This window comes from Anolis carolinensis, chromosome 3 (assembly GCF_035594765.1).
Source record: "Anolis carolinensis isolate JA03-04 chromosome 3, rAnoCar3.1.pri, whole genome shotgun sequence".
Lineage (NCBI taxonomy): Eukaryota > Metazoa > Chordata > Lepidosauria > Squamata > Dactyloidae > Anolis > Anolis carolinensis.
Genome location: NC_085843.1, coordinates 1,836,987 through 1,858,870, shown reverse-complemented (window position 1 = coordinate 1,858,870; position 21,884 = coordinate 1,836,987). Strand labels below are relative to the sequence as shown.

General features: G+C 45.1%; 1 protein-coding gene across 2 annotated transcripts; it reads left to right on the top strand.

Moving 5' to 3' along the window:
* The first annotated feature begins 69 nt into the window (after window positions 1-69).
* LOC134297300 (borealin-like) lies at window positions 70-20,830 on the top strand. 2 transcript variants are annotated; one of them, XM_062974363.1, is made up of 11 exons: window positions 70-218; window positions 4,647-4,758; window positions 5,655-5,783; window positions 8,059-8,099; window positions 8,254-8,329; window positions 11,931-12,061; window positions 12,802-12,872; window positions 15,515-15,607; window positions 15,847-15,973; window positions 18,126-18,212; window positions 18,946-20,830. In XM_062974363.1, the coding sequence occupies exons 2-11, from the start codon at window positions 4,662-4,664 to the stop codon at window positions 18,970-18,972; spliced, it is 879 nt and encodes a 292-aa protein (XP_062830433.1). In that variant the 5' UTR covers window positions 70-218; window positions 4,647-4,661; the 3' UTR covers window positions 18,973-20,830. The 2 variants fall into 2 exon arrangements, with proteins under 2 accessions (XP_062830433.1, XP_062830432.1); XM_062974362.1 differs by having other exon boundaries at window positions 71-218; window positions 15,512-15,607.
* The last annotated feature ends 1,054 nt before the right edge of the window (window positions 20,831-21,884 follow it).

Sequence of the window (21,884 nt, the reverse complement as noted above, 5' to 3'; positions counted from 1 at the left end):
GAGGTGGCAAGTGCTGATTGGCCGGGCGCAAGAGGTAGCAAGTGCTGATTGGCCGAGGCGGCGCTGGCGGGCGAGTTTGAAACTATGAAAGGCCGTTGAGGAAAAGAAAGTGACACAGAGAGAGAGTGAGTTGTGTTGTTGCTTAGTTCAGTCTCTTCCGGCGCTTCGTGGCGTCCGGGACTAGGCCAAGCCAGGCCCTTCCAGGAAAACATCCATCGGTGAGTCCAGATAGATCAGGCCTGGGTCAACTTGGGCCCTCCAGGTGTTTTGGACTCCAACTCCCACAATTCCTAACAGCCGGTAGGCTGTTAGGAATTGTGGGAGTTGGAGTCCAAAACACCTGGAGGGCCCAAGTTGGCCCAGGCCTGAGATACATATATATTTATGTATTCTTTCCCTCTCTCTTATATATATTTATTCAAAGGCATTCTGTGCCTTTGTTCCTGTGAAGGCAGGGTTATTTTTGTACTTATATGTTTCTCTATTATTACGTTTATTTATACCCATTATTGTTTCTATTATTATTATTATGATTATTACTGTGTGCCTTGCTGTCCCCTCCTAAAATGAGACTCAAAGCCGATTATTATTATAATTATTATTATTACATATATACAACATAATTTACAATGATATATAATATTATAATATATTGCATATGCATATGATATTAATATTATTTTGTAATACGATATAATACTAATAATACAATATAATATATTAATATAATATATAATTATATATTTTACATGTAATATTACTAATAATATTACAATATATTGATACAGTACAATATAGTACAGTAGAGTCTCACTTATCCAACATAAATGGGCCGGCAGAACATTGGATAAGCGAATATGTTGGATAATAAGGAGGGATTAAGGAAAAGCCTATTAAACATCAAATTAGGTTATGATTTTACAAATTAAGCACCAAAACAGAAAAAGTAGTTCAATACGCAGTAATGCTATGTAGTACCCTGTTTCCCCTAAAATAAAACATCCCCAGAAAATAAGACATAGTAGAAGTTTTGCTGAATTGCTAAATATAAGGCCTTCCCCGAAAGTAAGACCTAGCAAAGGTTTTGTTTGGAAGCATGCCCAACGAACAGAACATGCAGGATCGGTAAATGTACGTACCATAGAGTGTTGTACATGGAAATAATGGTAGTAACAAGAAATTCTTGATAGGATTCACAGTTTGTCTGGTTATGCTGGTTTGTGATGACAACTACTATACAGTATATAATAAATGTTCTTTTTTTTTTTTTTGTTCAACAATAAATGTGAATTCTTCTTCATGGAAAAATAAGCCATCCCCTGAAAATAAGACCTAGCACATCTTTGGGAGCAAAAATTAATATAAGACACTGTCTTATTTTCGGGGAAACACGGTAATTACTGTATTTACGAATTTAGCACCAAAATATCATGATGTATTGAAAACATTGACTACAAAAATGCGTTGGATAATCCAGAACGTTGGATAAGTTAATGTTGGATAAGTGAGACTACTGTATATGTTTCTCTATTATTACGTTTATTTATATCCATTATTATTTCTATTATTATGATTATTACTGTGTTATTCATTTGTGCCTTGCTGTCCTCTCCTAAAATGAGAGTCAAAGCCTATTATTATTATTATTATTATTATTATTATTATTATTATTATTATTATTTTGGTGCTAAATTCGTAAATACAGTAATTACTACATAGCATTACTGCGTATTGAACTACTTTTTCTGTCAAATTTGTTGTATAACATGATGTTTTGGTACTTAATTTGTAAAATCATAACCTAATTTGATGTTTAATAGGCTTTTCCTTAATCCCTCCTTATTATCCAACATTTTCACTTATCCAACATTCTGCCGGCCTGTTTACGTTGGATAAGTGAGACTCTACTGTACAGTAGAGTCTCGCTTATCCAAGCTCCGCTTATCTAAGGTTCTGTATTATCCAAGGCAGTTTGTCAATGTTTTTGTAGTCAATTTTTCAATAAATTGTGAAATTTTGGTGCTAAATTCATAAATACAGTAGTTATTACATAACGTTATCATGTACTGAATTGCTTTTTCTATCCATTTGTTGTAAAGCACGATGTTTTGGTGTTTAATTTGTAAAATCATAACCTAATTTGATGTTTAATAGGCTTTTCCTTAATCCTTCCTTATTAGCCAACGTTTTCGCTTATCCAATGTTCTGCTGGCCCATTTTTGTTGGATAAGTGAGACTCTACTGTATGTTCAAAACTTAATAAGCCATCCTTATCCAGAATCACAAAATTCAAAACAAGGCGCTTTGGGTCCCCTTTAAGAAAGGAAAGTGGGATCATAATAATGACAATAATAACAACAATAAGTGCCCTAGGCTGGATTTTGCTTTGTGAGAGTTCGATTCACACAGTCTTTTCTTTTTAGCCACAAAAATCATTTCCTAAAATGTTGTGCACAAAATGACCACTGGGCCATGCCTCTGCGAAACAGAGAAACCTGTTTTAATGCGTGTATTTATAGAATTTTCACAATATTTATATGTTTGAATTATGCTGTAATCCACCTCTAGCCGCAAGGAAAGGCGGATAAGGAATACAATCATGATGATGATGATGATGATGATGATGATCAGTGGGTTCATTGTCCAGATGTGGCTCACCTGAGGTTCCATGGCCGTCAAGGGCCCACTAAGGAATGGACTGCCTCTCCCAGTAGAATCTGCCTGCGAATGCGGGGAATTCCAGTCCAAAAGGGATCTACATTGCCGTATAATGTAGACCAGGCATGGGCCAACTTCAGCCGTCCCTCCAGGTGTCTTGGACTTCAACTCCCACAATTCCTAAGAGCAGGTAAGAGCTGAAGTCCAAAACACATGGAGGGCTGAAGTTGGCCCAGGCCTGATATACAGGTTGAGCATCGCTTATCTTATCTGCAATTCTGGAGCCCCAAATATAAGCAGCCCCCGAGTTACAAACATCTGACACCTAGTTAAGAACAAGGGGGCTGAGACAACAGGAAATGAGAGGAATTTTTCCCTTGGAAGGAAGAGAAATCTACTCCTGGAAGGGCACTGAAGCTGTATCGCCAATCCTTGTTTCCACAACAAGCCACGTTTTGCAAAATCCAGTTCTTTCAGAGAGAGGAAGTGAGGTGAAATCTCCTGAACAGGAGCAACTCCATGAAGGGTGTTCATCCTTCCCTATGCAATCCAAAGATAGATAGATAGATAGATAGATAGATAGATAGATAGATAGATAGATAGATAGATAGATAGATAGATGTGTTCCGACCCTGTGGAATGCCCTCCCAAAAGAAATTAAAACAGCTCACACCTTTTCTTCTTTCAATAACCAATTAAATACTTTCCTCTTTAGACCTCTCTTTAGTGAAGCAAGCTAAGCTGGAGTTATAACAAACAGCATAATATTTATGGACTGGAATAAAGTGCAATATAATCTGACTTGATGTCATAAGAATGTTATTGTTTTAAACTGTTTGTCTTATGATGTGTTTTATACTTATTATTGATGTATTTGGATTGTTGTTTACATGATTTTAATATGTTGTAGGCTGCTTTGAGTCCCGTGAGGGAGAAAAGTTAAGATATAGATATATCTGATCTAACTTGCGTGTGCGTGTGTGTGACTGTGACTGGAGTAACACTTTACAATGTCCTTGTTCCAGTTGGCATACAAATTCAACTTAAGAACAAACCTATAGAACCTCCTTTGTTTGTAACTTGGGGGCTACTGCCCTTACTCCAGCATCTGCATCAGAATCCAGAATGCTTCTGCTCCCAATGTGCAGCCTGGATCCTTGGGCGTATCTCCACTGGAGAACTAAAGCAGTTTGGCTCCACTTCCACTGCCCTGGGAGCTTCCTAAGGCCTTTCTTGAGCCTTCGTGATGATTCCGACATAACTAGCACTTTGGCCCAGGTTTCTCCTGATTTTATCTAAGATTTTACCTTTTGTCCTGATATGTGATTTCTTATTACTTGTTTTTATTGTTTTTAATCTGTTTTATGGTGTTATTTCATTGTTGTTGACTGGGCTTGGCCCCATGTAAGCTGCCCCGAGTCCCTTCGGGGAGATGGGGCGGGGTACAAAAATAAAATTGTTATTATTATTATTATTATTGTTATTAAAGAGCTGGCACTTTAACAAACCACACCTTCTAGGGCCCCACAGCATTGAGACATTAAAGTGTAGATTTTTGGGGAGTGAGAAATATCAAAGGTGGTTTTGCCAGTTCCTTCCCCTGAAATCTAGCCTGTAAGGTCTTGGTTTCTGTGGTGGCCTCCCCTCCAAGCACCAGCCAGGGCTGGCCCTGCTCAGCTTCCAAGATTCCCATGCATTTAGGGCATGGAGATGCCTTTACCGCTGCTTTGAGTCCCACCCATGGGAGAATAGATAGAAATGAATCAATATCAACAATAATTTATAGCATACAGCTTTGGAAACCTCCTCCTCCTGCTGTGGGGGAAGCCTCCTCTCTTCCTTCCCGCAAATGTGGGGTCCGTCTCCTTCCTTCCTTCCCTCCCTCCAGGTTTTGCACCCACCACCGCCTTAATGCCTGCTGCAGATTCAAAAAGGCCACACCTGGAACGGATGATGGGATTTCATGCCTCCTTCTCTCCTTTCCTTAGGACTCTCCTTCTAACATGGCTCCTTCAAAGAAGAAACGGTCAAAGGCACAGAGCAAAAATTCCCTCAGGGACAAACAGATCGATGCTTTCATTGAGTCCTTTGACCAAGAAGGTAAACACCCTCTCTTTGGGAAACAGGTGCCGGGCTGGGAGATTGTATTGGACAGGGCACATCAGCTCTCATTCCTTAGATAGGGCTATCATGCTTTTCTATGGGTGGCTAGTAGTAGTCATAATAGTAATAGTCATTATAATAATACTTTTTATTTCTAGACCGTCCTCTCTCCCCAGAGGGACTTGTAGAGGGCATGTGTTCTGTATTTCAAAAACTAGAGCTAATCCGGGAAAATGGGTGCCATTTTTGGGTTCATTGGGTCAATTATAAATAAGGATACCATTGGAGGCACACAAATGTGTGTTGGCCTTATTTGTATTTATATCTCCTACTTTTCCTCTCTAACGTCAAAGCATGTTTATGCCGTCAGGTGTTTAGAAACAGGACTGGGGGTGGGCTTGTTAACCTGTTTTAAGGTTTGTCTTTCGACGAGTTTTTGATGCTTGTAATGTTGAATGCATCAACTTTACAGGTTGTTTTATAAACAAACGAGTGGGCAGGGAGTCAGGATTCTAGGCAGCCTGGCCGTTTGCTAAGTCTTGCTGTGGTGCAGATAGTTCTTGGTGCCTTTGCCTGCAGCGGACACAACCTCCGCATGGCTTTTGCGGTCAGAACTGCGCAATGACACTGGTCCTGGTCTAATGAAAGGTCCTGTATGCAAACTCTCATTCAGGACAAAAACAAAACACCTGAACTGTTTATTGGCTCATCCATTACGCATCTTGGTCCTTTGTTCTAATGTCAGTCTAGGTTCAATGTACTTAAGCTTTCTTCTAACAAATGTCTCCTTTAAATCGTGTATGTGTGTCCCTCTAGAGCAGGCATAAGCTCTAGATACAACAGTTTCATGTCCCCTGTTGATATTTAGGTCTCTTTTTGCTTCCTTCCCAAAGTCAAAAGACGCGTTGAGAAACTCAGGGCGGACCTTAAGAACGTGCAGGAGAATATAAGCACCATGTTCGACCGGGAGATCCTGCGCCTGCCCACCGCCCTCAGAGAGATGAACTGGATCAGCTACTGCGGTACGTACCTCTAGGGACCGGCCCCTTTGGGACCCACACTGGCCGCAAAGCACACCTTTGCTCAGGGTCGCCTTAGACCTTGAGTGAGCGGAATGGCACTTGGAGGGGGCGGTGGGTGAGCAGGAAAGACATTCCTTTCCTGGCTTGTGTTGGGACTTGTAAATTACCCGGCGTATCTTAAGTGACAACAGGGTTAATACCTCAGCCCCAACTACATGTGAATGTCCTGTGTCAATGTAATCAGAGTGTGGAGGCTGACACAGTGGGAGAGAAATAAAAGTTGTGTTCCCCTAAATGAGTTTCGATGAGGATGAGATGGTGGGTGTTGGAGAGAGTTGCTGCTGGAGTAGAGAGAGAAATTGTAAAGTTTGTATGCCTTGTATGGGCTCGGGCTGTGGCGCAGGCTGGAGAGCAGCTGCAGTCAATCACTGCAATGAATCACTCTGACCAGGAGGTCATGAGTTCAAGGCCCGGCTCGGAGCCTATGTTTGTTTGTCTTTGTTCTATGGTAAAAGGCATTGAACGTTTGCCTATATGTGTAATGTGATCCGCCCTGAGTCCCCTTCAGGGTGAGAAAGAAGGGCGGAATATAAATGCTGTAAATAAATAAATAATTATATGGTTCCCCCACTTATCGCGGTGTTACGTTCCAGGACCACCCACGATAAGTGAAAATCCAGGATGTAGGGACACTATTATTATTTTAATATTTATACATCATTTTAAGAGTTGGGTGGCCTTTCTCCCCCTTGCAAGCCCTGGAGAACCAGTGAAGCCTTCCTTAGCAGCACCGGCGGGCACGTTGCTCCATGCGCACCATGTTGCCCTGGCTGCCTCTTCTCCCCCAGCCAGGGAAGAAGGAATGCCGCTCGGTGAGTGAGTGAGTGAGCAAGCGAGGGAGGGAGGGTGGGTAAGAAAGTGCGGGTGGGCGGCAGAAGCAGGAAGAGGCGGCCAGGCTCCTGCTGCCGCTGCTGAGAAATGTGAAGGGGGTGGAACTCAAGGAGGGCTCCATTCCCTCTTCCTAGTCCTCCACGTTTCCCGGCTGGAGCGGCGGCAATAGCAGGGGCCTGGCTGCCTCTTCCAGGCTTCTGCTTCTGCTGTCCAGCCTCACTCTTACCCACCCTCCCTCGTTTGCTCACTCACCCACCGGGTGAAGTGGTTTTCCTTCTTCCCTGGCTGCAGGAGTAGAGGCAGACACAGAACAAAGGGGCAGCCCTGAGGAAGAGAAGCAGCAATGGGGCAAATAAATAAATAATTTTCCTGCGAAACAGCAAGTCCGGGAAACAGTGAACTGCAAAGTAGCGAGGGAACACTGTATACTGTATATACCAGGCATGGGCAAACTTTACCCCTCCTCCCACCGGCTGTTAGGAATTGTGGGAGTTGAAGTCCAAAACACCTAGAGGGAGGGCCAAAGTTTGATGTTGCCTAGTATATGTTCTCTGTGTGTGTGTGTGTGTGTGTGTATCTAATCAAAGAACAGAAAAGGGAGGTACACCTGGAAGCTACAAGGCTGTGGAACTCATTGCCTCCATATATTAGAGCAATGTCGGAGTTGCAATCTTTTGTCAAAGCACTTAAGACTTGGCTGTTTGGTTGTGCATTTAAGTAATCGGATCTAATTTGCCAAATAGTCACTGTTGAATGTTTTTATGTTGAATATTTTATATTGTGGAATGATATTTTAAATTGTAAGTTGCTCGGAGCACTCTGGTGGAGAGCGACTAATTAAGAAATAAAGTGAAGTGAAGTGAAAAAGCCTTCCTGCATAGTTTAAGGAACAACAACTGTCTCTGTGCATTCTGGTCCATGATGCCTATCTGTGGGTATCTGGGTCTATCACTGGAGTCATTAGCGTCCCTTCCACACGATCGGTTGTTTGATTATTGCATAAACCCCCTGTCAAGTTTCTTCTAAAGCAGGGGGCAATTTTCCTGGACTTCTTGGGCTGCTTTTTAAATACAGGAAATGACCTGGAGGATGACATCCTATTCAGAAGAGAGGCTTCTTCTCTTGGGCCTGAAATCTTACCATTCCGGAACTTGAAAGGGGCCCCCAGGGGCCTTCCATTCTGCCACCAGAGCCCTCTTAACAGAGGAAGGGGCAGCTGAGACAATGTACAGTCAAATAAGAGTGTGGCCTCCGCCACGTGCCAGCCTTTCTCTGGCCCAAGGGAAGGGGTCTTGCAATCCTGTGTGTTGGGACTGCAGCTACCATCGTCCCTTGGCTGTGCTGAGTGGGAGGCTGTTTCTGATGGTTTCCTTTCCTCCCCCAGCCCTCGGAGAAGACCCGGCAGTCCTAGAGCAGCTTGCCTTGGTAGGTAGCGCCTCTTCATTCCTCCATCCCATGTCAGTTGCCCCCCCCCACACACACTTTTTGCAGGTTTGCTCTTCTCAGCCCCGAAAGTGAGGGAGGAGGCCGGAGGGCTCAGGAGGAGGCCTCTTCACCCTGCCATCTCTTTCCCTTTCAGGAGGGAACGGACGTCCAGGAAATCAACGAGATGGCCTCCAAGGCTTTGCGGACCCCCGTCCGAACTGTCCGGAAAGGTGGGTTTGCAGCCCCTGAAAGGGGGGTGGGGGTCAGTGGTCAAGGCAGCCAGAGAGTGGCGCCTCCAGGAGCTGCCTTGTGGTCACCTGCCCTGCCCAGGTCATGCAACCCAACCATTGGATGAAGAACTGCTGGTAACTTTCCCCTGCGGTACTTTAGAGAGTGTTCTAACCTATTGCATCTCTTGCGTATGGTTTGCTAATTGCACAGCGGCTATAGAGAGGAAGGCAGGCCAGAGGGTGACTTGCCACTCTTGCCCAGAGAATGATTAGAGTTGCCCTCCTTTTTCCCATTGTGGAAGAACATTATCATTCCCACTGACTTAAGAAAGCTCAGAATATTCTGAAGGAATCATCTCGCCCTGGATAGTCGTCTTCTTTTAAATTTAAATTATTAAATTATCACTTCTCCAACATAAACGGGCTGGCAGAACGTTGGATAATAAGGAGGTATTAAGGAAAAGCCTATTAAACATCAAATTACATTATGATTTTACAAATGAAGCCCCAAAACATCATGTATTACAACAAATTGACAGAAAAGGCAGTTCAATACTTGGTGACATTATGTAGTAATTACTGTATTTATGAATTTAGCACCAAAACATCGCAATGTATTAAAAACATTGACTAAAAACACATTGGCTACTAGCAAATTGACTACAAATAAAGATAGAATTTCATAAAATGAACTTACAGTAACAACATTGTCAGAAATTAAATCCATAAAAAGTTCAATCCTTCTTGCCTAGAGAAACAGCTGTGGATCCAGGCGGGAGGCAAACTGTGTTGGATAATCCAGAACGTTGGATAAGTGAAAGACTACTGGAGTTTCACACTGATGTGGCACAAGGAGTTGTTCAATAGTGATCAGAATATGGGAGGATGGGTGTTCTGTTTTTGTAATTCTATATATATAATGCGTATTGGGAATGGCATTTAATTTCGTTGTGTGATGTACAATGACAATGAAGTTGTTATATTCTCTAGGGCTCTCCCTGTTGAATGCCAACCTAGCTTCTTTCCTTCCTTCCTTGCTTTCTTCATTATCAACCTTTCATAGCCATACATTGGAAGTGGGATTGCTGGGCTGCAAAGATCTTGGCTTTGATATTTAACGGCAGGTCTTTAAACTGCAAGATCTCACCTGATTTCTTTGTTGCTGCTCTTCCAGCTTCTTCTAATTTCTGATCAGTGTTTATTTTGATTAATGACCGAGCTCAAGGGAGAGGGAATGCTCTGCCCACGGTCAATGTATTTAAATGGCACGTGATGCTTATTTTAATCCTGTCCATATTCAGTCTCTGCCCTGTGATGATGAACAAATAGATGTTTTGTTTAAGATGTTTTTTAAAGATGTTTTTAAGATGTTTTTAAATTGTTGATTTTAGCCGGTTCTTGTAAGCCGCTCTGAACCCTAGGGGAGTGGCGGCATATAAGTTTGAAAAATAAATAAATATATAAATAAATAAAAATAGGGGAAACAGAGCAGTTTAATGGGCAAAAGCAAAGGAGTTATAAGGGAGTCAAACACAGGAAAGGTGGGCCTGTTTGTATGAGCCTAGTATAGGGCTTCTCTACATTCTAGGGAAGCGTAGGCGTGTATATCTGTGTTGTTGGGCCTGACAGCAATTACATGCGAAGGATGCAGGCCAGAAGTCCGATAACTACGTCCCTCGCCTGTCTTCTGAAAGAGTAAGGCATCACTATCCTACTTGGCGACTGGATAATAATAATAATAATAATAACTTTATTTTTATACCCCGTGACACATCTCCCCGAAGGGACTCAGAGCGGCTTACATGGGGCCATGCCCGACACAACAATACAATAACAGTAATAAGACAATAAAACAAAATCGCATCAATAAAACATCAACATCAGTAAAACAGTCATAAAAGTCAGCATACAACATAAAATGTTAAAAACGGGAGGCTAAAACATGGATCTGGGCCAAAATGCAGAAAACTTCACATGGGAGAGGTAGTTTCAGAGCTAAAATATTCAATAAAGTGCAAAGTAATAAGTAATAGTGGCCAGGCATCCTATTGTTGAGTGGGCAGATAGATCAAACCTACAATGATTAATCCTCGATGGCGAGAGATCCTTGAATACTAGAGTTAGGAGGGACCTCCAAAGCTCCATCCAGTCCAACCCCTTTTGGGAAGGTACCATCCAAGCCCTCCCAACAGATGGCCATCCAGCCGCATAGACATTAGCGGACTCACGGGGAAATAGGGCTATAGCATCCTAGAGTTGGAATAGACCTCTTAGGCCACTCAATCCAACTCCCTTTCCTTCCCCCAGGCATAAAAGCACAATCAGATCCCTCCCAGCAGATAGCCATCCAGATTCTGCTAATAATAATAATAACACACCAGACATCACGGTTGTGGAAAGGAAAAAGGTTTGGATCATTGATGTTGCAATCCCAAGTGACAGTCGCATTGACGAAAAACAACAGGAAAAACTCAGCCGCTATCAGGACCTCAAGATTGAACTTCAAAGACTCTGGCAGAAACCGGTGCAGGTGGTCCTGGTGGTGATGGGCACATTGGGTGCCGTGCCAAAAGATCTCAGCCGGCATTTGGAAACAATAGACATTGACAAAATCACGATCTGCCAACTGCAATCATCCGAAAATGCATCACACAGTCCTAGACACTTGGGAAGTGTTTGACTTGTGATTTTGTGATACGAAATCCAGCATATCTATCTTGTTTGCTGTGTCATAATAAAATAATAATAAAGTATGGATTGTCGATGTTGCAATCCCAGGGGACAGCAGGATTAAGAAAAACAATTGGAAAGGCTGACACGCTATGAGGATTTAAAGCTCAAATTGCAAAGACTGGCACAAGCCAGTCATTGTGGTCACAGTGGTGATGGGCACACTGGGTGCAGTGCCTAAAGACCTTGGCCTGCACTTAAACACAATCGGCACTGACCAAATCCCCACCTGCCAGCTTCAGAAGGCCACCTGACTGGGATCTGCACGCATTATTCGCCGATACATCACACAGGACACTTGGGAAGGGTTCAAAATGTGATCCAATACAACAGCCAGCAGAGTGTCTGCTGTGGACTCAATCTTGTGTTTCAAATAATAATATACACCACACAATCTTAAACACTTGGGAAATGTTCGACTTGTGATTTTGTGATACAAAATCCAGCACATAGATCTCGTTTGCAGTGTCGTACTATGTCTTTGAGTCCCCCCGGGTGAGAAGGGCGAGGTATAAATAATTGAAATAATTGAAATTGAAATAAATAATATAATAATAGAATCCTCAAATTGGAAGGGACCCCCAAGGGCCATCCAGTCCAACTCCCTTCTACCAGACAAGAAAGCACAATCCGATCTCTCTGGACGGATGGCCATTCAGCCTCCACCAGATTCAAAGTTATTAAACAGCTCTGACCATCTGGAAGCTCTTCCTAATGTTCAGCTGGACTCTTTTCCTGGCTCTGTTGAGTCCCAGTCAGAGACTCGGACCTGACCCTTGTGCTTCCTCCTCCGTCTCCCTCCCGCATCCCTTGCCAATGGCTCTGTGCATTCCTATGTGCGTTCTTATGCGCCCGTCTCTTTGCCTTCCAGCTGCAAAGGCCAAGCTGCCCATCGAGAGCATTGAGGAGGAGGAGGAGGGCCCCGTCCTGCCCTTGAGGAAGAGGTCCCGGCAGGAGGACAAGGCCCCGATCCCCCTCCCTCCGGAGCAGAAGCCGCTCACGGTAAGACCCTCTGCTGCTGTGTCTCATAGGCATTCGCATAGGCATGGGACATGCTCATAATGGCATACTAAGTTCCTATTAGTATGTCTGGGTCAGTGTTTTTACAGCATTTTGACCGTGCAACTTGTCGTTGTGATGGGCTGCCTTGAGTCTCCAGTATCGGCAAACGGGAAAGGGCAACTCGTCCTCCTTCCCTCCTCCATATGGGAATCATTATTCTTTGATCATCCTGAGATCTCAAGGCAGCCAAGAGACAAAGTCTGCTTTTGAAGTCATTTTTGACGTATGGCAATTCTATAATAATAACTTTATTTTTATACCCCGCCCCATCTCCCCGAAGGGACTCGGAGTGGCTTACATGAGGCCATGCCCGACACAACAATACAATAACAGTAGTAAGACAATAAAACAAAATCGCATCAATAAAACTTCAACATCAGTAAAAAAATTCTAAGGCAAACCAGGGGGGGGGTTTGCCTTTTCCTTGTTCCTCCAAGGCTGAGAGAGAGTGACTTTCCCAAAAGCCACCCATTGGGTTTCCGTGGCCGAAAGCCCAGTCTCCTGGCATCTGACCCAACACTTGACTCACCGCCTTGCGCCGCCCCAGGCCCTGTTTACGTTTGCTATATGACACAGATCCAGAATGCAGTTTTAACGGCATTGAACTGAATGAGGTGGTAGTGCAAGGGCCCCCAGGTAAGAGAAGAGCTCAGTGTGCTGCTTCTCTTGCTCTGTTCCAGGGAAAGCGGTCGACACGGAAGCCCCCCACGGCCAGGAAGTGCCGCCCACCCTCCTCCCGCCTGAACCAAAGGTAACACACAGCAAAGAAAATAAGGTTTTACAAGTGGGAATGTTATAAGAATACAGTCTGGAGAATGGAATAAAGAGGGGAGGGGAAAGAGCGAAGGAATTTGGAAAAGTGAGCATTGCCAGGCAAAGTGAGTGAAAGGCGATGATCAGAATGACCTGGAAGCACAGGGAGGATCACAACCGAATGGGTAGCAGGGTTTCAGAGGTGTTCCTTTAGTTTATTGGGTAATGGAAGATCACTGGGCACAGAAATAGCTTGTTGCTGTTCGACGTTCTCAGCAGACAAAGATTCAAGTAGACTTCTTTAAAGTAACATGTTTAACTCACAACTTCATGTATTTAAATATACAGATATGTTTGTTGCCAGGTTAAGCTTTAAAACATTTCTATTCCTATCTTTAACTTATAATCATTCTCTTCAAAGCTATATTGCTTTGTACAGCTCTCTTTCATAACAGTCTACTTCCAAGCAACTCAAGCCTCAACTGTCATCTAACTCCTAACACTGGCTTCTTAACAGACCCAAGCCTCAACTGTCATCTAACTCCTAACACTGGCTTCTTAACAGACCCAAGCCTCAACTGTCATCTAACTCCTAACGCTGGCTTCTGTACTCTTAACAGACCCAAGCCTCAACTGTCTTCTAACACTAGCTTCTGTACTCTTAACAGACCCAAGCCTCAACTGTCATCTAACTCCTAACACTGGCTTCTTAACAGACCCAAGCCTCAACTGTCATCTAACTCCTAACGCTGGCTTCTGTACTCTAACAGACCCAAGCCTCAACTGTCATCTAACTCCTAACGCTGGCTTCTGTACTCTAACAGACCCAAGCCTCAACTGTCTTCTAACTCCTAACGCTGGCTTCTGTACTCTTAACAGACCCAAGCCTCAACTGTCTTCTAACTCCTAACACTAGCTTCTGTACTCTTAACAGACCCAAGCCTTAACTGTCTTCTAACTCCTAACGCTAGCTTCTGTACTCTTAACAGACCCAAGCCTCAACTGTCATCTAACTCCTAACACTGGCTTCTTAACAGACCCAAGCCTCAACTGTCATCTAACTCCTAACGCTGGCTTCTGTACTCTAACAGACCCAAGCCTCAACTTTCTTCTAACTCCTAACGCTGGCTTCTGTACTCTTAACAGACCCAAGCCTCAACTGTCTTCTAACTCCTAACACTAGCTTCTGTACTCTTAACAGACCCAAGCCTCAACTGTCATCTAACTCCTAACACTGGCTTCTTAACAGACCCAAGCCTTAACTGTCTTCTAACTCCTAACACTGGCTTCTGTACTCTAACAGACCCAAGCCTCAACTGTCTTCTAACTCCTAACGCTGGCTTCTGTACTCTTAACAGACCCAAGCCTCAACTGTCTTCTAACTTCTAAAACTGGCTTCTGTACTCTAACAGACTCAAGCATCGACTGTCACTCCTCAACTGCCGTCCTTTTAAACTTGCATTCTAAACAGTCACATGACCAGTAGCCCCTCCCACTGCTTTAAGTACACAGAGCTAAGAAAACTGCAAAACAAAAAAGACCTACACTTCAGGAAATAAACCGACACATTATAAAACAGACAAAATATTAAATAGAGGAGGCTTGAGAAGGGTGCTATTTCCAACAGGAAAGAGAGAAGGAATTGGGAAAAGATAGGCTCGGCGATGTTTTTAAAAAGCGAACTATTGCTCCCTTTTTGAGATTTTCAGCAGAGGCAACCCTTCTTTATTATTTGTCGGGGGAAACTGGTAAGACTCCATTGCCCATGCCATTTGCTCTCCCTCTGAGGACAACTTGAGCAGGTAATGGGGCCATATTTTGTTAATGTGGAATTGTGTATTGATAGTGTTTAAATGAAAATTTGTGTCTTGCCTGTATTGCATACTGATTGCATCATCCAGAGTGTACTATAGTCTAGAAAGAATTAATTACTAAGAAGCTGTGATGATCTTGATGTGTGGCTGGAACCAGGGAGTGTCCAGACACAAGTGTGTGTGCATTGCTGATTGCGTTCAGTTCTGAGATGAGTCGAGTGCTGTCTGCCTAGAGTGAGAGTCAAATCCTGTGTTCGTCCATTGTCTGCAAGTCCGTTGTCTTGATTATTGCTGAATTCAGTAAAACTTTGTATATAGTTTTATCAATGTCTCTGATGTCTCTTCGTTCTGCGTTCCACTGATTCCATCCAACTACTGCTGCGCTGCAAATTACTCTGACATATTTGGCATCTATAGCAGAGCAGAGGTCAGTGTAGTCAGTGCTAGGTAGGTAGGTAGATAGAGGAAAGATGCAAGGTAATGTTCCAGTAAAGTTTAGAAAAAGGTTTTCAGAAACCGTTTTATTGTTGCCATTCTTGCAATCCTTGGGGTCCCTTCCAATGCTAGGATTCTATGATAAGGGAGACTGAGCAAGTAAGAGTCTGGATGGCCATCTGTCGAGAGGGCTTTGATGGTGTTCTGCCTGGCAGGAAGGAAGGGGCTGGACTGGATGGCCTTTGGGGTCCCTCCCAATTCCAGGATTCTACGGGTGGGCTCCCCAACTGGCCAGGCTTGCAGGGGCCGCAGGTTCCAGTTGTAGGGCCAGGCCTGGAGATAGGCCTCACTCTGTGTTTACAGACTGGCTGCTCTTTTCCGTTTCCAGCAGGGCCAGCAAAGGCAAGCTGACCACGCCGGTGTCGTCCAACGGACGCAGTGCTGCCATCACCACCCCGGGTTTCGCCCCCAGGTTTGATTCCAGGTGAGCCGAGGCCCCCCTTCCTTCCTTCCTTCCTTCCTTCCTTCCTTCCTTCCTTCCTTCCTTCCTTCCTTCCCTCCCTCCTGCCGCCTCCACAGCAAGACCAGTGTGGCCCCTGTTCCCCTGCAAGCAGAGCCCGGTCCCCCCCTCTCCCTCGCCTGAGGGTCCTTGCATGAATCCGGGGAGGGAGTGGCCCCTGTCTTTGAGGAACGGCTTTCATTCTCACCCATTCTGTTTCGCAGCATCTTCAAGACCCCCGGGCTGCGGGCCCCCGCCTCCCACGAACCCGTCTTCAGCGTCTCCGCCAACGGCAGCCCCTTGGCCGGCAGCAGCGATGTCTTTGTCACTCTTCCCATCGGCAAAGGGGAGGTGAGGCAGAGGCCGGACCACCGGGTCAAGGGGGAGGGAAGGGCAGCGGGGAGCATGCAGGGGTCCTGGGACAAGGCAACTCAACAGACAGCAGGGTGGATCTACTTTGGGTCTCCTTGTGGAGAGAAAGAAAGAGTGGGGTATAAATAAACATAATAATAGGTATACTCCCAGGGCCCAGGATAGAGAGGTGCATTGGGGGGGGGGTCCATGATAGCCTCCCATGAGCCACGACAGGATAGCAGAAGTTAGAATCATAGAATCATAGAATAGTAGAGTTGGAAGAGACCACATGGGCCATCTAGTCCAACCCCCTGCTACGAAGCAGGAAATCACATTCAAAGCACCCCCGACAGATGGCCATCCAGCCTCTGCTTAAAAGCCTCCAAGGAAGGAGCCTCCACCACGGCCCCAGGGAGAGAGTTCCACTGTCGAACAGCCCTCACAGTGAGGAAGTTCTTCCTGATGTTCAGGTGGAATCTCCTTTCCTGTAGTTTGAAGCCATTGTTCCGTGTCCTAGTCTGCAGGGCAGCAGAAAACAAGCTTGCTCCCTCCTCCCTATGACTTCCCCTCACATATTTGTACATGGTGATCATGTCTCCTCTCAGCCTTCTCTTCTGCAGGCTAAACATGCCCAGCTCTTTAAGCCGCTCCTCATAGGGCTTGTTCTCCAGTTGTATACATACACGATACATACACGAAGTTGTATACATACACGATCCCTGAAGCTGCTGCAGCGACTCATTGCTTTAGCCAAAGGCCACGCTTGATGTGCTGCCTTTGCGGGGTGAGGCAAAGGTGTCCTCAAGACTAGAGCTGGTCAATGGCCACATCTTGGCCACATCTACCCTGTCCATCGCTGGCTTTGGGGGAAGTGGGGACAGTGGTAGGAAGGAAGGAAGCCCATTGCAGGACACAGAGGGAAAATCCAAGGAAGCACCTGTTGCTCACATGAATGTCTTAGATATTTTTTTAAAGATAATATTCAAATTTATTTAATGCTCTTAGACCATAGGTCTTTCGCATGCAAGACAAACAAACAAATACACAAAAGCCAGACCATCAAATACAATATAAAACATGCCAGTAAAACCCTATATAAATCATTAAAACATTAAAATGCTGCAAATATCAATGTCAGGATATGCCCTTCAAATACTACATATTTCATAGATTAGCACCAACATAATTAAAAACAAGATAAAACCAAGTAAGTACAGCATTATTAAAACCCAAGCAGGGAACACATTGGATATAAAAACCACTATTAGTTAAAAGCATCCCCAGCACAGTCAACCGCGACATCGGAGATCAGTTTTGCCCGGATTTTCTGAGCTGCCAGGGCAAAAAGGGCCACCTTATGAGTAACTGCAGGGTTAGTGTCGGACAGAAGGTAGAAAATCCTTTCTGACACCGTATTCATTAGGAGAGGATAAAGAATAGGTCCCAGAATTTTAGTTCTTGGCTCAGAATACAGAGGGCAGGAAAACAAAAAGTGAGACAAATCCTCAATTTCCGGGGCCCCACACACACATAAACAAAGAGCCAGAGGGATGCCTGTATATCTACCATCAATCATGAATGTCTTAGAGAGAAGCAAAGCAGGAGACGAGGGTGGGTTTCCCAGCAGGGAGAGGTGTAGCATCCTTTTCATTGCCTCCCCCCCCCCCCAAAAGAAGCAGGTGGTCATAAACCAAGAGACCTTCCAGCCTCCCCAAAAACACTGGTCTTGTTCTTGTATATGGTCCTCACTTGACCTCTTCAGGCTGAACGTGGGCTCAGGCTTGGGCAGAAAGTCAGGTGGGGAGAAGAAAGCGTTGCTTGGATGCTGGGCAGGAGGGTGGGGGTTTTTGTGGGGTGGGTTCATCCTGCAGCCCCCTCTGATGCAGACATCAGAAAGACCACCTGAGTCCCACCTCTGCTCTGAAGGCACAAGAGTTAAAGGTTCTGGAAGTGGAGCGCAAGGAGGGTTCTGCTAAGCCCACCATCCGTCTCTCCAGCTCCTTGCCGTCCACACAGTGCCAAGCCATGGGGAGGGGGGTCTTCAAGGTGACCCCGGGGCAAGGCGGGACCCTTCTCCTTTCTCTCCAAAGCCCTCCCAAGAGATGCCTGCTGCCCTTGGCCTCACATTGCTCCCTCCCTCCCTCCGCAGAGCATCCGTGTCAAGGCCAGCGACCTCACGGAGAAGGACCTCCTGCGCCTGAACCCGTCTGCTCTCGGGAGCATGAAGAAGCTCTCGGTAAGAGGCGTCCCCGTCTTTCTGTGTTCTCTGTGGGGCCAGAAGTGCCCCCACCCCTGCTTTGTATTGGTTTCTCACAACATTGGCAGATCTCTGTTTATGGCTGAGGGGGGGGGGGGACATTAGGCCCCTCCTTGAGAGAAAAGCAGGGCATAAACATAATAATACGAATAATAATAATACGAAATCCAGCATATCTATTTTGTTTGCTGTGTCATACAATAATAATAATAAAACTTCCTGCCCTGGCCTCTGAGTTGGCCATCATTCAGGGCTACCTGAATACTTCCTTTGGTGCTTAAAGCAGATACTACACCAGGCATGGGCAATTGCGATAGGCTGTTAGGAATTGTGGGGGTTGAAGTCCAAAACAGCCAGAGGGAGGGCCGAAGTTGGCCCATGCGTGCCTTACTCCAACTGGGCAGTTAGCTGTCCCATCTAGGGCTGAACCCCCTTTTTGAATAGAATACCTTTATTATAGTAATTGTACATTGTACAACAAAATTGAATGCCATCCCCAAAACGCATTATATATGCAGAATTACATAGCACCCATCCTTCCACGCTGTGACTGCTTTTGCACAACCCCCCTCATGCCACATCATTGTGAAACCATAGAGTTCATTGTGGTCCCAGCTCTGGGGCAAAAGCCACCTCTCAGCCTGTTTGTCCTTGTTTTTAATTTAATCCTTTACGTTGCTGCTTCAGCCAAGCTCTGTTTCTCTCCCTCCAGGCCCAGGTCCTGCGCTTGTGCAAGTAACACCGGCACCCAGCTGAAGACCAGCGGCCATTTGGGACTTGTTTGGAGGGCCATTGTTTTTTGGGGAGGGGGCCTTGGCCACCAGGCTCTCCTCTGCGTTGGGACTTGAACCAGGGGAGACAATGGACAAATGGAGGCCCCAGGCATGGTTTTTTACTTGCAGGGCCCCAGGTGGGGACGGGCTGCGTCCCTCTAGACCTTCCTTTCCCACCAAGAATAACAAGGGGCCACTCGGCCCTTCTTTCCCCCTCCCCATGGTTGGTTGGTTGTTTGTCTGGCCTGACGGTTTCCCTTGTTTTGGTGGGGTGGGGGACCGCCCCCTCCCTCCTCCCCATGGTTGGTTGTTTGTCTGGCCTGACGGTTTCCCTTGTTTTGGTGGGGTGGGGGACCGCCCCCTCCCTCCTCCCCATGGTTGGTTGTTTGTCTGGCCTGACGGTTTCCCTTGTTTTGGTGGGGTGGGGGACCGCCCCCTCCCTCCTCCCCATGGTTGGTTGTTTGTCTGGCCTGCCTGTTTCCCTTGTTTTATTGTTTTGGTGCCTGTGCATAGAAACACTCACTTTTAGCAAGTCTCCCGTTTGCCATGTTTTTAGAACTGAATGGGAATTCCCTTAATAAAGTGTTACTGTCAGAGTAATGGACATAAGACTTTCAATCTAGACAAACAGCACAGATCTTCTCAGCAGGCAGAACCAGATCTCATCTGAGGCAATCAGCTATATACAAACACACTTGTAGTCTGGACACTCCTCTCTGGTTCCAGCCACATATCCAAGGTCAATACAGCTTCTTACCAAATTAACTCTTTACACACTATAGCATTTCCTGGATGATGCAATACATGCTAGACACAAATTTCATTTAAACACTACCAATACACAAATCCCACATTAACAGTTACTGCCTTCCTTCCAGAAGACTTCTGTCTGTGCCTCACCTGAGCCACGTGCTTCCCGGGAGCCCTGTTCCTCCTGGGAGAAAACACCTAGGCCTTTCACCTTGGCCCTTCCTCACCTGGCAACATATTCGTATGCATAAAGAGCACACTTGTAATAGGGGTGATACATAGATAGGTTGGGTGGGGGCAGATATTTAGGTAGGAGAGATAGATAGAGAGATATTGGACTGGGCTTTAGCACATCAGGTTAATCGTCAAGCTGCAATAAATCTTGCCAACTGAAAGGTTGACAGTTAGAAGCCCGGGTCAGGCTGAGCTCCGGACCTTTAGCCCAGCTTCTGCCTACCTAGCAGTTTGAAAACAAATGTGAATAGATAAATAGGGACAGCATTAAAGCAGAGGGTTATTTCGGCTCTGTATTTTGATCAGAAAAAGGAAGTTTACAAAGAAAGCTCTTTGGCAGGGAGATGGAGCAACAGCACCCGCGGTGGCTAGAACCGAGCACAGCCTCCGAAGATGCCGAAAGATGGGAAAGCCTATATATATATATATATTGCTGTTGTCTGTCTTGTTATTGTTATAATGGGCATTGAATGTTTGCTGTATATGTGTTCTGTGTTCTGCCCCGAGTCCCCTTCAGGGTGAGAAGGGCCGGATATAAATACGATAAGTGAATAGATTAGATATAGATAGGGGAGATAGATAGAGTAGGCAGGTAGATAAATCGGGGTGCTGTGGTTTTTAACTTTGAATATGTTTTAATGGCTTTGAAGAGTTCTAAAATACTGTTTGCATTTAATCCTGTTTCAATTATTGCATATTGTTATATTTTAAATTGTACGGTAATGCTTTTATTTTAAGCCACTTTGAATATCCTTCGACAGAGATAAAGCTGGGAATCAATAAATATAACAATAATAGAGATTGGGAGACAGATGGGAAATGATTAAATTCATTCACAGATACAGTCGTTCATTCATTGATGCTTTTATGTTAAGCCACTTTGTGGAGGCTTTGAAGCGGAGGCTGGATGGCCATCTGTCGGGGTTGCTTGAATGCGATTTCCTGCTTCTCGGCAGGGGGTTGGCCTGGACTGGATGGTCTCTTCCAACTCTAGGATTTTATGATAGCTAGGGTAGTGTAGATAGACAAACAGTATAACATTGCGAGCACCATCATGCAATAGTTGGAGAGTTGGAAAAGACCAAGGTTTGGATCCCATTCAGCCACGGAAACCCTTTGGGCGAGTCACGAGAAGATAGGAATGTTTCCTGCAACTATAAATACCCCCCTCCCCAATTACATTATTTCATAGCTCTGTTATGGTATTCACAACGTGATATGGAAAATTGTCTATTTCCTTTTTTGTTTAGCGCTTAAATTATGTACTCTTACATTTGAAATGCAGGGATATTTTTGGATCAGGGGAGGAAAGGGGGCCTGTTCTTGGGAGTGGTGTCGCCTATCCTTGCATGTTCTTGCAACTTAAAACAAATTTAGCCGCTCCAAGTGTTGCGCTTTCTATTTTGGCTGCTAGACATCTGTGCTTGGAAACTGAGGTCAGCCATTGGGTGCCTTCTCAAAAAAGGAATAGTGTGCTATTGGCTGCATATTCCAGAATTGTGTATACTAAGCGTACCCAATGTAGGCAGCAAGGTTGTCAAGGCTGAGGCAAACTTGGAACAGGAACAAGGAATAACAACTGAAGTAAAGCCGTGGTCTACTCGAGAGGCATGGCATGGTCGGACTGGAGCTGGAATACTTGGCTTGGAAACGAACTGGGGCCGGAGAAACCTCTCCAAGAAAGCAACATTGACACCACAAGAAAATCTACTGAGCAAAACACTTTTAACAAATTCCGAACTGTTCAGAATTTAGGGAGTAAAAACTCCCAAACCTTTCCCATGAGAACACTAACCATTACCCCATCTATTTGCCAGTCTGGCTCCGGCGAATCCCTTGTTTTGCACATCTGTCCCTGGTCACAAAATCTCTACAATTAAAAACCTCGTTCCAG

What these genes read in the sequence shown, in the direction of transcription:
- LOC134297300 (XM_062974362.1), top strand. Translation starts at nt 4,662, where the DNA reads ATGGCTCCTTCAAAGAAGAAACGGTCAAAGGCACAGAGCAAAAATTCC. An exon ending in TGAGTCCTTTGACCAAGAAG is followed by an intron (nt 4,759 to 5,654) that starts GTAAACACCCTC and finishes TCCTTCCCAAAG; the next exon opens with TCAAAAGACGCGTTGAGAAA. An exon ending in GCCCCCAGGTTTGATTCCAG is followed by an intron (nt 15,608 to 15,846) that starts GTGAGCCGAGGC and finishes TCTGTTTCGCAG; the next exon opens with CATCTTCAAGACCCCCGGGC.